The sequence below is a fragment of the Falco biarmicus genome, chromosome 13, assembly GCF_023638135.1.
Source record: "Falco biarmicus isolate bFalBia1 chromosome 13, bFalBia1.pri, whole genome shotgun sequence".
Taxonomy (NCBI): Eukaryota; Metazoa; Chordata; class Aves; order Falconiformes; family Falconidae; genus Falco; species Falco biarmicus.
The window spans coordinates 21,902,997-21,916,050 of record NC_079300.1 but is presented as its reverse complement, the minus strand read 5'-3'; the positions used below and the strand labels follow the sequence as shown (position 1 = coordinate 21,916,050).

At 43.5% G+C, this 13,054-nt stretch overlaps 1 protein-coding gene across 9 annotated transcripts in view; it reads left to right on the top strand.

Annotated features, from left to right (window-relative positions):
• Window positions 1-4,108, top strand: part of PXYLP1 (2-phosphoxylose phosphatase 1) — a 57,575-nt gene extending 53,467 nt beyond the window's left edge. For all 9 annotated transcript variants that reach the window (XM_056358773.1, XM_056358776.1, XM_056358774.1 and 6 more), the window contains one exon: window positions 1,768-4,108. In XM_056358773.1, coding sequence (XP_056214748.1) covers window positions 1,768-2,699 — 932 coding nt within the window. In that variant the 3' untranslated portion in view covers window positions 2,700-4,108. The remainder of the gene's footprint in view (window positions 1-1,767) is intronic.
• The last annotated feature ends 8,946 nt before the right edge of the window (window positions 4,109-13,054 follow it).

The window sequence follows — 13,054 nt, the reverse complement described above, 5'->3', positions numbered from 1 at the left end:
AAACTTTATAATGAAGTTCCAGGAGCATGTTTTCTGGCGTATTTATTTGTGTATAATTTCACTGCAGGAAAATGAAACTTATTTTTTGTCATCTATCAGTTCTGCTGAGCTAGTTTTTGGGAGAAAAGGTAGAACTAGCAGCAATTAAATTCCAGCCAACTTTTTTAAAAAGTTAAGCTTTGACACTTTATTAATGCTACCACTGAGAGAAAGACTGCTGAACTCTGGTAGTGAACGTATTATTTGGTTTATGTGTACCAAGAGGGTAGGGGAGATGGGAGGTAACTGGAAGTGTTGCAGTCAGGGATTTGACTGTGTAGAAGAAAGTATGTGGAGAGCTGTGAGTATCGTGGTGCTGGGGGCATTGCAAATGTTAGAAGGAGGTAAAGGGTTTGGGATTGGAGAGAGGAACTGGAGGTACCGCTGGATCAGAGCAGTGATAAAAGGGCCATTTGGAAGAGGTCTGGGACTGATGTCAGCAGGCAATAGAAAATAGGAGGGGAACAAAAGGTAAGAAGACAGAAGTATAGAAACAAGTTGCCCCTTCGTAAGAAACAGATTTTCACAGGTTCTGCAGCTCTTGGAATTGTGTTCTGCCGGAATAGCCAGGTGAACTGGCCAAGTCCCAGTGTGTGTTTGCTGCACTTAATTCATGACAGTGCCTCAAAAATGAACATACAGAAGCGCTTTCCCACAAAGGTGGAAACATAGTGTTGCACAACTGGCTAGAAACACGATTGTGAAAAGGGTTAGTCACATGTGGATTTTTCTCTTCAACATTCATTACTTTAATTTGAAAATTCACATTAGTAATACTTTTCCGTTCTCCTGTGTCATTTCGAATTTAAGCATTGATCTGTTCCACTTTATTCCCAAACCATGCTTTTAACTGTGTTGCTCTTTCTATCTTAAATACCAATGACTGAAAGAGTGTAACATAGTGGAACTCCTCCCAGTGCAGCACATTGTGTGTGAAACTGGGTTCATCGGTGCACACAGCTTGTAACCGAGTTGGTACCTGAGGCTCCTGTTGCCTGTAGCAAGTTACAGAGATGTTCTAGTGCTTAAACGGTTTGTGCCTGTTGCTTTGCTGCTGTGGGAGGATAACGCAGGCGGGGTGGATTCCGGAGTAAAGGCTTTGGTGTGTGAGCAGGATGCACACCCTCTTGCTTCCCAGCTAGGTAAAGGCAGAACGTTAGGGTAAGAATTAACAAGCTGTTTGAGTACTGCCTGAAGGAAGATGGAGAAGGAAGTTCGATGCGATTGCCACACCTCACCACTCTGTTCTGTGAGTTTACACACTGGTTTACACTCTGTGTATTCATGTCCTGACTGCTGGTAGTTTTACTGGCTACTATAAATTTGCAAATTCGCTGCCTGTCTGGAAACCTGACTTGAGTGCAGTCTGGATCCATTTTCATAACCATCTTACTTTTATAGTCATGTGAGACCCATTCAGTCTGTGTCCCTAGTCCAAAGAACAAACATTAAACCACTAAGGTTTTAAACAAATGTTGTGGAACTAGCTCTTTCTATCGGTATCTCAGTTTAGCTCCTAGAATCTGAGAGGTACTGAAGAATAGCAGGTATCTCATATTTCATACAATTTTTCTAAGAGTCAAGCATAAGTGAAGTTCCGTTTTGGTGTTAATAACAATTTTAACTAATTGTTCATTTATTAGTAAGACTGCCAGCTGTATTTTTTTTTCTGCAGAACTAAGAAGATTCTAATCATGTGTTGTAATTTCTTAAAAAAATCTATTTCAGGGGTTGTGCAACACTTGCGAAATGGACAACTATTACGAGAAATTTATATAAACAAACATAAGCTGCTTCTGAGTGACTGGACAGCAAAACAGCTCTACTTGGAGACAACAGGAAAAAGTCGAACCCTGCAGAGTGCACTGGCACTGCTCTATACTTTTTTGCCAGATTTTGACTGGAAGAAAATTAACATGAGGCATCAGTGGAGCACCATTTTTTGCTCCGGAAGCTGCGACTGTCCTATGCGAAACCACTACCTAGAAGAGGAGCAGCGCAGACAGTACAGTTTACGGGTGAAAAACAATGATTTGGAGAAAATATATGTGGATATGGCAAAGATTGTAGGCATTCCCACCAGGCAGCTGAGAGCTTCTAACCCAATAGATTCTCTCTTGTGCTATTTTTGCCACAATGTCAGTTTTCCGTGTACCAAAACTGGCTGCATTGGTATGGAACATTTCAAAGTAATCAAAAGACATCAGCTGGAGGATGAAAGAGAAAGACAGGAGAAGAAACTGTATTTCTTGTATGCACTATTGGCTACTCATCCTCTCCTCAACCAGACTGTTAATCGGCTGCAGCGTATTGCAGAAGGCAAGAAAGAAGAAGTATTTGTTCTTTACTCGGCACATGATGTCACGTTGTCACCTGTTCTTAGTGCCTTGGGCATTACAGAGGCCAGATTTCCTAGATTTGCCGCCAGATTAGTTTTTGAGCTGTGGCAGGATGGGAAGAGACCCAAAGAACACTTTATCCGTATCCTGTATAATGGCGCTGATGTCACATTCCAGACCTCATTTTGCAAGGATTATTATAAACGTTCCAACAAGCCAATGTGCCCACTAGAAAAATTTGTCAACTTTGTTAAGAGGGATATGTTCTTAATTTTTAATAGCACTAGTTATTATGATGCATGTCGCAGAAGACCGCTGTAGGGAAGGGAAATGAAATGGAAGCAATAGTACTTGCGTATCGGTGAAAGTCTGTATTCTGGTTGAGGCGTGGTTCAGTTTTGTTATTTCTTGTATTGATACGTGTAAGTACAAAAGGATATTGCTTGAAACGGTCTTCAAATAATTATATTTTCATTCAGACTGCAGATGGTCTCCAATAGAAGAACAAATACTGTGGAAGCATTTTGTGTATGTGTATGCTCACATATGCTCTGTTAACTATAATGATAAATCACGTGGGCTACTGTCACCTGGACGTCACTTGATAACAAGTGAGAGAGCATAGACTTTGTTTCTCTGTATTCCAGAGCAATACTTGGAGAAGTTTAAAACCAAAACCATTCTTTTTTTCACCACCATCTCACAGTCATTTTAAGCGGTTTGTATCAAGGTCTTTAGGAATTCCAGGCATCTGCATTATAAACCATTTGTAAGGAGTTCTTGAAGCTCCCTACTGAAGGACAAGCCTTTTAATGTTTAGAGGCACGTCTTTAAAGCAAAGTGCATGTGTGTATCTGTACATACTTACCTGAGCATGTACAAATGAGCGTGTGCCTTTTTGACCTCACAGACCTATAAATACCTTGCTGTTGTTGCCAGTGCCAGAGCAGGGTGTACTGGAAAATGGATACAAAACTCTATTATTTGATCGCACTTTCAGCACTTTGAATAGTTCAAACACAGTCTAGAAATATGTAAAGGTCTTGTGACATTAAAATAGATAGCAAACGCCAACATTACCACTAGACCTGAGTGGGAAATTAGGATTAGAAATCAGTCTTACGGTGAAGTGTTGGGCTCTTTCCCATTGTGAACATGTTCAAACTGCTGTGCTGTGGAACAAATCAGTGTTTTAGGAATTTGATATAGTGACTGCTTGAGTCTAACACTAAGAAAATTTTGTAGTTGAGTTAGTATTTTTATGGACTGGGAAGATCTTATTTTGTAAGATCAGACTTGTACATATTGTACTGTGTGTATTTATAACACAGTAGATGTTTCTTACTTGTTTAGTTTGTAAAGACTTGTGAAACTCACTTTTAAACATTTTTTCCCCTTGATCAGGACGTTTAGACTTAAGAATAAACTGTCTTTTATGGATAACTTGAACAATGAGTAGATATGAAAACTTGTACTTCAAACTGTTTTCATCTCTAGGAGTAGTAAATTTAGAACCAATTTTTAATAGAACTGATAGAAATTTTGTAATGGTGGAGGGTTTTTATACCTCTAGAAATAATTTAGCCTGTGACTTGTGATTCAATGGTGCTAGTTTATCAAAGAAAGCATAAATCAGCATAAGTTCTTTGACTATTGGCATTCCACTCTCTCTGCTTTCAATGCTGCATTTGGACATGTTTCTTTAAATAAAATTGTGGGGACTCTTTGTATACTTGTGTGTTACGTTTATTCTGATTTCCTTAGCTGTTTGCAGTAACAAGTCAAGTATTGTGGTGTTAAGCAGCTTGTTGCATTAGTAACTTCTGCTCTTAATATGTTCTGGTTCCCAGTCTAAGAAGGAGCGGGTAAACATTTTGTGAGTACTGAAGTAGAAATAATGATAGAAAATCCGGGGCTGTTGTACCACATTCTAATGTGTAACTTCTGCAAACGTTTCCTTTTTAAGGGACTAGCTCTGTTAGTCATCGTACGTGTTTGTGTGCTGGAGGGCAAACAGGAAGAGAGAATCTGAAAGCTGAGCTCACTTGGTATAAATGATGTGACTGGACTGTTTGTCCATTAAAGTACCAGATACTCCAAAGAGCTGTCGAACTATCAGCAGAAGGCAGCTATAGCTCTTCGGCATGTTACCTGTTGGGGCTTCGATGCTGTTTGGTGACCATTTGCAGGAATGATGCTGAAGTGCAGAAAACATTATTGCGGGCATATCATTGATGTTTCAAGTGTGTTATTTAGAAACGTTGAACCCTTAACAGCTTCTGCAAATGCCAGTCTTCTGTCTTCAAAAGCCTGTGCTAAGAATATCATCTAACCTTGCATTTTGTCCTGAAGACAGACCACAGAAGTGTTTTCATTTCCTTGTCCATTGATCTGAGATCGTGCAAGATCTTTGTCTGTTATAGGCGTTCTGAAATGTAGCCATGAATTGGAGAATATGTGAATTTGGATGGATTTCTCATTTATTTGGCTCAAAGAAGCATTGAGGTCCCAGATATTAATGGATATTGCAGCTGTTTTCCAAACTTCTAGCTTAACTATTTCGTAGAGCAGCAAAAATACACTGATTGTATAGACCTTTGGTTGCTGGTCAACTAATAAGCATTATGCTTGAAGTCTGAAGTAGACCACGGGGTTAATCCCCCTAGGTAACTCAGTTAAGTTGGACGCCAGAAAATATGTTCATCTGTATTGTCATACATCAAGAAGGAAGTGAGACAGATGCAGAAACATCAGGTTCTATTAATAGCTGCAGTTCCTCAGATTGCTGCAGAATGTCAAGTGTTTGTCTTTTCTGGATGTCTAATCTAAATCAATGCTGCTGTGTTGAAGGATGTCCCTAATAACAGTGGTAATGGTGAAAATGAATTGTTGCTATTGTCTAGCCAGAGTTCTCCTTATGCTTAGAGAGGTATGGGAATGGATAATTCCTCATTTATGTTAACTCTTCCTCAGCCTTCATGAAAGTCAGCGTGGTTCTGTATGACTTACTGTCACGTTAAGAAGGGAGTTTCCTCAAACCCTTTATATTTGATCGGCCTGTCAGTCTCCCAAGACAGATGAGACCCTTGTGTCAGACCAGCCCGTCCGCTACCTGCGTTTTGGCAGCCCGCTGGATCGGAGGGTGACTTGACTGACCTGTTCAGGGACCTCCGCTGACAGTGTCACCGAGTCACGTCCCTTCTGTCAGCTACTGGGATCTCTTGCAACTTACACAAAATGAGCTTCAGCTGAAGATCTTTGTGATGCAAAATGCAAGTTTGTGACAGAATAAGGTTCAGAGATTGCCGGTGCTAATAGAGACTGCAAAGCAGGCTTGAAGCAATACACCTGGTAACAGCTGGCATGGTTGGCCATAGAACAAAGTTCTTGCCCGGCGGGAGTCCCTGTAGGGGAGAAGACGGGTTCAGCCCGTCGACTGATCCCAGAAGTGAGGATGGAGTCTCCCCTGCTGTCGCGACGGAGGGAAGACACAGTTGCTCAATATGAGTGATCAGCAGACTTCGTTTATTGTACCTTACAGTCACCTTTTATGCCTTGTTATAATTAGCTCATACATATTACAAAAGTTAAGCTCATTATTGGTTAGTTGCCTAAATACCAAGCCCGCCACTAGTTTCTCTTCTGTAGTTTTCTGTTCCCACCTGCAACATTCTTTTCCCACCGAAATCTTCCTGTTACTGTATAACAAGGACAGCCAAAGACAGTGTATTTTGCTTTACTTCAGATAAGCTGAGAGCGATGTGCATTTTTGTCCAGCCAGCTGGACTATGTCTATGTGACCCTTTTCAGCTAGTCAGTTATCCACACCCTGCCTTCTCCCCTCCTTTCCTTACTTTTTACACTTCATGGTACGTTACGTATTCATCACCGCGCACAGGATTGGTGACAAGTTTCTCGCTTCTAGCGCAAACCAGTGCACATCCTCAGACTGCTCTGCTGATGTGTTTTGCTCGCTGCACAGGCTCCGAGCGGGGTTTTCCCTCCCTGGGGGGCCGCCGTGTGCGTGTGCCGTTTGAGTCGGAGGTTGCAGTCTCCCACCACCACTTTTGCCTTTGTCCTACTTCCACCTTAGCAGCTTGGCCAGAACTTTCTCACGTGGAGGCTTCTTTCTGCATAATTTAGATGGGGAAAAGAACACCATTTATCTGCTTTCCCAAGGTTGACTCCCTTGGGATCAGAAGCCCTTTCAGTCATCAGTTTCGATGACTTTAGAGGCTGGATCAGCTTGACCTAAACTATGTGCACCGAAATGTTTAGTACATAGTTAAACACTAAATCGGAGTTTGGTAATTTGGGAGCGTAGACAGCAATTCCCCCCTTTTGGAGTTATTTTGGCCCAAGAGCAGTTACATTTAGGTGGAGCTTTAGTGATTAGTCGTACATATCTTTGTTGCGGATTGGTATTGCGTGCCCAGTGAGGTGTGGTGGTACCTTGGAGGCAGGTAACTTTGGGATGGAGGCGTGTGTTAGCGTTACAATGAGATCATCTCATCCACGGAAAGCAGTTTCACCACGCTTGGTAGCTCAGTAGCAGGCACCTTCTCATCTTCCCAGCTGTGGTACCAGCAAGTTGCCATTCCTGCAGGGAGTACAGCAGAGCCCGGCCGCGGTGTCTCCTCCCCACCCTCCGTTATTCCTATCGGCCTGTGCCAAGCTGGCAGAGTGTGTCACGTAACGAGCTGTGGTAAAGGAGATTTCGTGCGTGCCAGCCATCCTGAAAACAATAACTGGATTTTACCCTAAAAAAGCTCTGTAATATTATGCTTCTGTTAGGTCCCGGTTTTCTCTAATCCCTCCCTCCCAAGTAATTTTCCCACACTTAGAAAGAACAAACCAGTATACAGTATATAAATGGAAGAGCAATGGCTGAATGAAACCCTTTTTCATAGAGAAAAGTATAAGAAAAGAGGTGTGTGGCCATAACAGACTGTAACAAGGTGAAAGGAGGAGTGCACTTAATAGGGGTTGATGTTTTGTCTTTGTCAGTTTCCCTGGTAGCATCCAGGCTGTAGAAGTTTGTACTGCATGCCTGCAGGGTAGTGAAAAGGCACCCGAGTTATTTTGACTGTTCCCAGTTGTTGATCTCCCTGCATGCTTTGGTCCCTCCTTTGAAGAAGAAACAAGGTTACATGAAAATTATCAGGTAAGTAACTTTTCTTGTTCCTATGGGAAATGCAGAGCATTTTGGTGTATTCTTATGGTTAGCTTACTTTAAACATATATATACATTGTTGTTAATGAAACTCCTCCAGAACTCCCACAAGAATTAATACCTTTATCATATTACAGTATGTCTGCTGTCCAGCCAGCTTTTGAATATCTCCAAGGATAGAGATCCCACAACCTCCCTTGGCAACCTGTGTCAGTACTCGGTCACCCTCAGAGTAAAAAGGGGAAAAAAAAAAAAAAAGTTTCCTTTATGTTTCAGGTGGAACCTCCTCTGTTTCAGTTCGTGCCCACAGCCTCTTCTCCTGTCACTGGGCACCACTGACTGAAAAGATTCCCTTTATCAAGATCCTCCCTTTAGATACATGCATTGATGAGATTCTCCCTGAGCCTCCTCTTCCCTGGGAGAAGCAGTCCCAGCTCTCGCAGCCTACCCTCACGTAAGAGATGCTTCAGTTCCTTAATCATGATGGCCCTTCAGCGGGGACTCTCCAGTAGCTCCATCTCTCTTGTTCTGGGCACGATAAAGAGTACGAAAGCTGTTTCAGACAAAGTGGTCTTCCACTTTGGCCAGGGCAGTGGTAAACAACCTGGAGTGGGGACTCTTAAGGAGTATCCGGAGCAAAATTTGGAAAGGTACAGAAGGGTCGGATTCTTCATATCATTTAGATGGCTGAAGATGCAGATCAGTTACAGCAAAAGGTATCTTTTCCTGTCTTTTAATATTTTTGTGCTAACATAAGTAATTTTCCTTTTTTCCTGCAGCAGCTGGTGTGAACAAGAACTAACTTGCCATGTTGCTAGGACTTGCTTGCTTGTATGTCTGAGGGTCAGTGGGACAGGCATTACCAAATCTCTAAGGTAAAAAAACCCAAAACCCAAAAAGCTAATTATTCTTCTGTATATGTATAGTCCATTAAGATACGCTTGTCTCTTCTAAGCCATATACTCTGAGGATACGAAATGCTTCATACTTCTCCAGTGCCACTGAAAGAGCTAAAAGAGTGAGCTGCGGGGCTGAGATCCTTCTGACAAACTTCTGACTTGGCTATGGAGAAAAAATACACAAACTGCATTATCAAACTTGATTAATTATTGAGTTTTAAAGTTTGACCTAATTTTTGATTCAGTTTGCAGTTGTGAGTGGATTTATATTTGGACTAAGGTAATACATTTAACTGCCTCAACAATGGAAAGAGGAATTGGTGGGAATTTACTTATCCTGGAATTGATGAATACTCTTTCTATAAGGATACATTGATGAATTAGACCTACCGTCTGGGAAACGTTGACATGTGCAGTTGCACAGTTTAATCAAATGACAGAGCAGAAATAGAAGCTGCTGCTTTAAGGAATGCTGCTTGAGATCTTGTTCTTGCCTTGAAACTGATGTAGGAGTGGGATGCTTTGTTTGTGTGCGAACTGCAGTACTGATGTTTGAACACGTTGAGTATTTGTAGTGTGAGTGAAATGTGTGTAGTGTTTCCTCATAAAATTCAGCTTATTTCTCAGTGCAGTGCTGACGTGCAGTCTCTTTCCCCCACTGCCATTTGTTTCAGTTCTGATAGAATAGCGTTAGTTTCAAAGGCTCCTTGAACATTAAGAATGCCAAATGTCTTAGTTTGAGCTGTCATAGCCCGTTTTTGTATTTGGGAGTGGCTGTGAAGGCATCTAAATGCAAAATGCTCAGGTGCGAAGTAATACAGAAAGAAGGTTCTCTTGAAAATGCTGAGAGTAAGAGATGTGAAGAAAAAAAATAGAATGCCCTCTCGTGGCGGATTTCTGTTGTACGAAAATGGATTTGTGTGAATTAAACTGGAGAAGACTATGCACTTGCTCTGAAACTGCAACACTGTGGAAAAGTAGAATTAAACCCAGGTAAGCTGTAGGTGAATTTTATCTTGCAGTCTGAAAAAGAGGCCTCCTTCTCCATGGTTCAAACGAACGGTTGGCTGTTTATAGCAGATGCCTAAAATCTTGTGGGGTGAAGTAGGAATAATGATGACACCTGTGATGGTTAGTTTGAAGTAATTCACATTGCTAAACACAGGTGTGTTCTCCAGGTCGTTACAGCTTTGCTGTCCTATGTACCAAATTCAGTCCTGCGCTTTCCAGCAGAGCAATTTTTGAGGTTAGCAAAGCCTATAGTATATGGCGTTATAAAGCAGATAATTTATTTCTCTGGCAGTTTGCTGGTTTGGTCTCGGATAGTTTGCTTGTCTTGTGGTTTGGCTTCCCCTCTTCTACATGAAAGGAGCCATGTCACAAGTGTGTACTATGTCATTATTCAAGTAGATGAGCTATGGCAGGCTCTGAACTTTGCAAAGTTCCTTCAAACAGAAAACAAATACCATTAAGCCCTTTGTTTCCGAAAGTCCTGGACAGCCATTTTCAAAAGTGATTTCTAACTACTCTTAAGCTATTCCTTTAGGATCCCCTGACAAAAGTCATCCTTATAAGTTTTTTTTCTATTAAAAGTAAAAAAGAAGGGTGAAAAAAGAGCAATAGCATTGGAAACGTAAAGCAGTCCAGATCTTGCTCTAAGAATAGTTTTTATGGTATTTAAGATGCCATTGAAAAATGGTCATTGGATAATGTGGGGAGAAAAAGTTTATGAGCTGAAGTTGTTGCTGTTTAAGGCTACGCAAGATAAAAGAAGAAAAATAGGTAACCCAAATAGAAAATGTGGCTTCTGTTGCAAATTCTTGCATGTATCTGCCCTGGAGCAGGTACAAACAGGCAGCTGTTTTAAGCACACTGGCCAGGAGACTGAGGATCCAGGCCCAGCTATGGGATGCAATGAATGCCCAAGGCCAGTTACAGGGGCACCTATAGTGTGTACGCGGGAATGCTGGCGTGTGCACATAGTGTGTGAGGTAACTGGAAGACCGAAGGGTCCAGGACCACCTACTGGGTAGGTGCGGTGCTGTCTGGCTGCCAGCTGGGGCTGGGTAGGCAGAGCAGCAGCAGCCTTGCTTCTGTAGGGCTGCTGGGTTGGGCAGCTCCAAACAGTTTTGTTATCAGAAACAGAGTCATCTAAAAGGGGATTCTGCAGATGGAAATGATGGGAGGGATGACTGTAATACTGATAAAGCTGTGTTTCTTCCTGAAAAAAAGTCTGTCCACCCCAAAAGCAGTGAGCAACAGAGAGGGAACCAAGCCTAGTTTCTGACAAACTGATATTGGCCCACTGGTTGCTAATTTCATTCTCCTCCTTGAACTGGTCACATACTTAATGCTATGCTTGGACAATGCTAGTTATAACAGGCTTTGACCAATTCAGTACCTCTTTCATTAAAAAAAAAAAAAAAAAAACCAACAAAAAACCAAAAAAACAAACCAAACAAAACCTTTGCAAGCAGCAGGCTACAGTGCTTTTCTGCTACATTTATACATGCACAGTTCAGGTATCAGAAGGATAATTAGTGGCTACTGACATTGCTAGCTGTCAAGCGGGCAACAATAATGTCTTGAGTGTGTTCTTATTCCTATCTCAAGTGCCAGAGAGGTATCTTTTTGCTTAAACCTCTTCCATAGGGGTTTAAATGATGTCCATTATTATGTAATAGAGCTAGTGTAAGAGGGCATTTGTCAGCAATTATTGTGCTTTCAGCTGTGTTCCTAACCCTTCAGACGTGAACCCACAGTTAAGTAGGTTTATTGAAAGTTTTACCTCTTAATAATTAACTTCTCCTTCAGTCTGCAGTGTGGTAATTGGATTTTTGGTAAGAAAGAATGCTGAAATGCATCAGACTGTAGAAGAGTGATAAAAATATTTTTGCTTTTAATAGGGTACTGGAGCCAGCCAGCCATGCTCTGAAGTGGCGGTTTTAAGGAGGAAGGCAGCCGGTTTAAACACAGGGGTAGGCAGGATCTCGTTAACCTTAAGGGCTTGTTAAGTGTCTGTGCTGCTTCGGGCTGCCATGGAATAGGAGTTAATTGTCACAGCAGTATCCGTGTGTCCTGCTAGCCACGAGAAACTGCAGGATTTGACCAAATCTTGCCATTTCATGAAGGACTGACTGATTGCTCTCCTTAATTTTTGTAAAGCAGCCCGTTGGGATGCAGACCTTCACCTCTGCCTGTTGGGCCAGCAGCCCGCTAGATGGAAGAAATGCTGCAAATCCTGGAAGCATGTGGCAGGAGGGAAAACGGCATTTCTCTGCCCTCCATAGCTGCCGGGCAGGGCGGCTTTCCCTGCCACAGGGCTGGCCCTCTGCCAGCCATCGGAGTGGTGATGTGCAGCGGTGGCTGGGACCTCGCCCTGTGTCTTCACCAGCTGCGCCACTGGCTTCCTGCTGCCAGGGTTAAAACCCGGCTTATTTGCTCCAGCTTTTCCTGTGGTTGTCCTCCTTTTCATTCCTGTCGTCATCTGATGTCTGCGTGGGCACTTGGGAAGTGCTAGATATGGACCTCGTCCTTGCTGCCACCTTCCACGCGGCTTTCCGTGCCAGGCCAGGCAGCTGCAGGGCTGTTGGTGACGGGGCTCCACGCTGTGCCCCGCCACCGCCGGGGACAGGGCTCGGTGCCACCTCACCAGCAGCGCCGTGCGGGGACGGCTGGCGCAGGGCAGGGCACAGGCCCTTGGCGGGCAGGGACCTCATGGCGCCCACCCAGCCCCGCCATTGCCGTCACTCCTGCCGGTGCCTCTGGCCCTTGCGAGTTCCAGCTGGAAAGTGCTGAGGTGAGGCTGGAGGGGAGGGAGGTGGGAGGTGGCACCCCACTCCTCAGGCACCTGAGGCGCCATGGCCAGTGGCCGGGAGGCTCATCCGTGGGCAGGCGGCCATCACCTCACGTGGAGAACGCGTAGGGAAAGTAAATATGAGAATAAAACGTAGTCCCTCCTGCTGCTGCGGCTGTGGGATGTGCAATAATAGGGTGATGGTCTCACAAAAGGTGAAGCCATGGGGAGCATGGCACGTTGTTGCTGAACTGTGAGAGTGAAGCGGGAGCTGGGCCCGGGCAGACCTGTGAGGGCTCACGGTTCTGCCAGCCGCCATGGGCGAAGGTGGGCTGGGGGACCCCTGGTCAGCTCCCACCTCTCCTCCAGGGCTCTGAGCATCACCCAGGCCTGCTTTAACCTCCGGGACTGGCACAGGACTTGGAGTACCACTGCAGAGACTGACACAGCTTTGCCGAAAAGCACAACAGCAACAAAGCTAAGGTCAACAAGGGTTTAATTTTTTGGTATAAAAATCATAGTAATGTCTTAATGGAGCACGTTAAAAAGTTGCTGGCATTTAAGATGTGACAGTAAAGAAACTGTGGAATGTGATCGTGTGGGTGAATGATGGACTAAGGTGCATGCTCCTTGCAGTTGTATTTGCAGTCCTGAGTATTTACGTTTACTCACTGTGCAGGGAAATCTTGGCAGCCATAATTTGTGATGCAATGTACAAGCCAGTGGGTTCTCTAGAAAGAGAAGATCTCGTCTCCCTAACCACAAATCCTCAGAAGGTATTTCCAAATAACTTGAATGCTACCCCAAT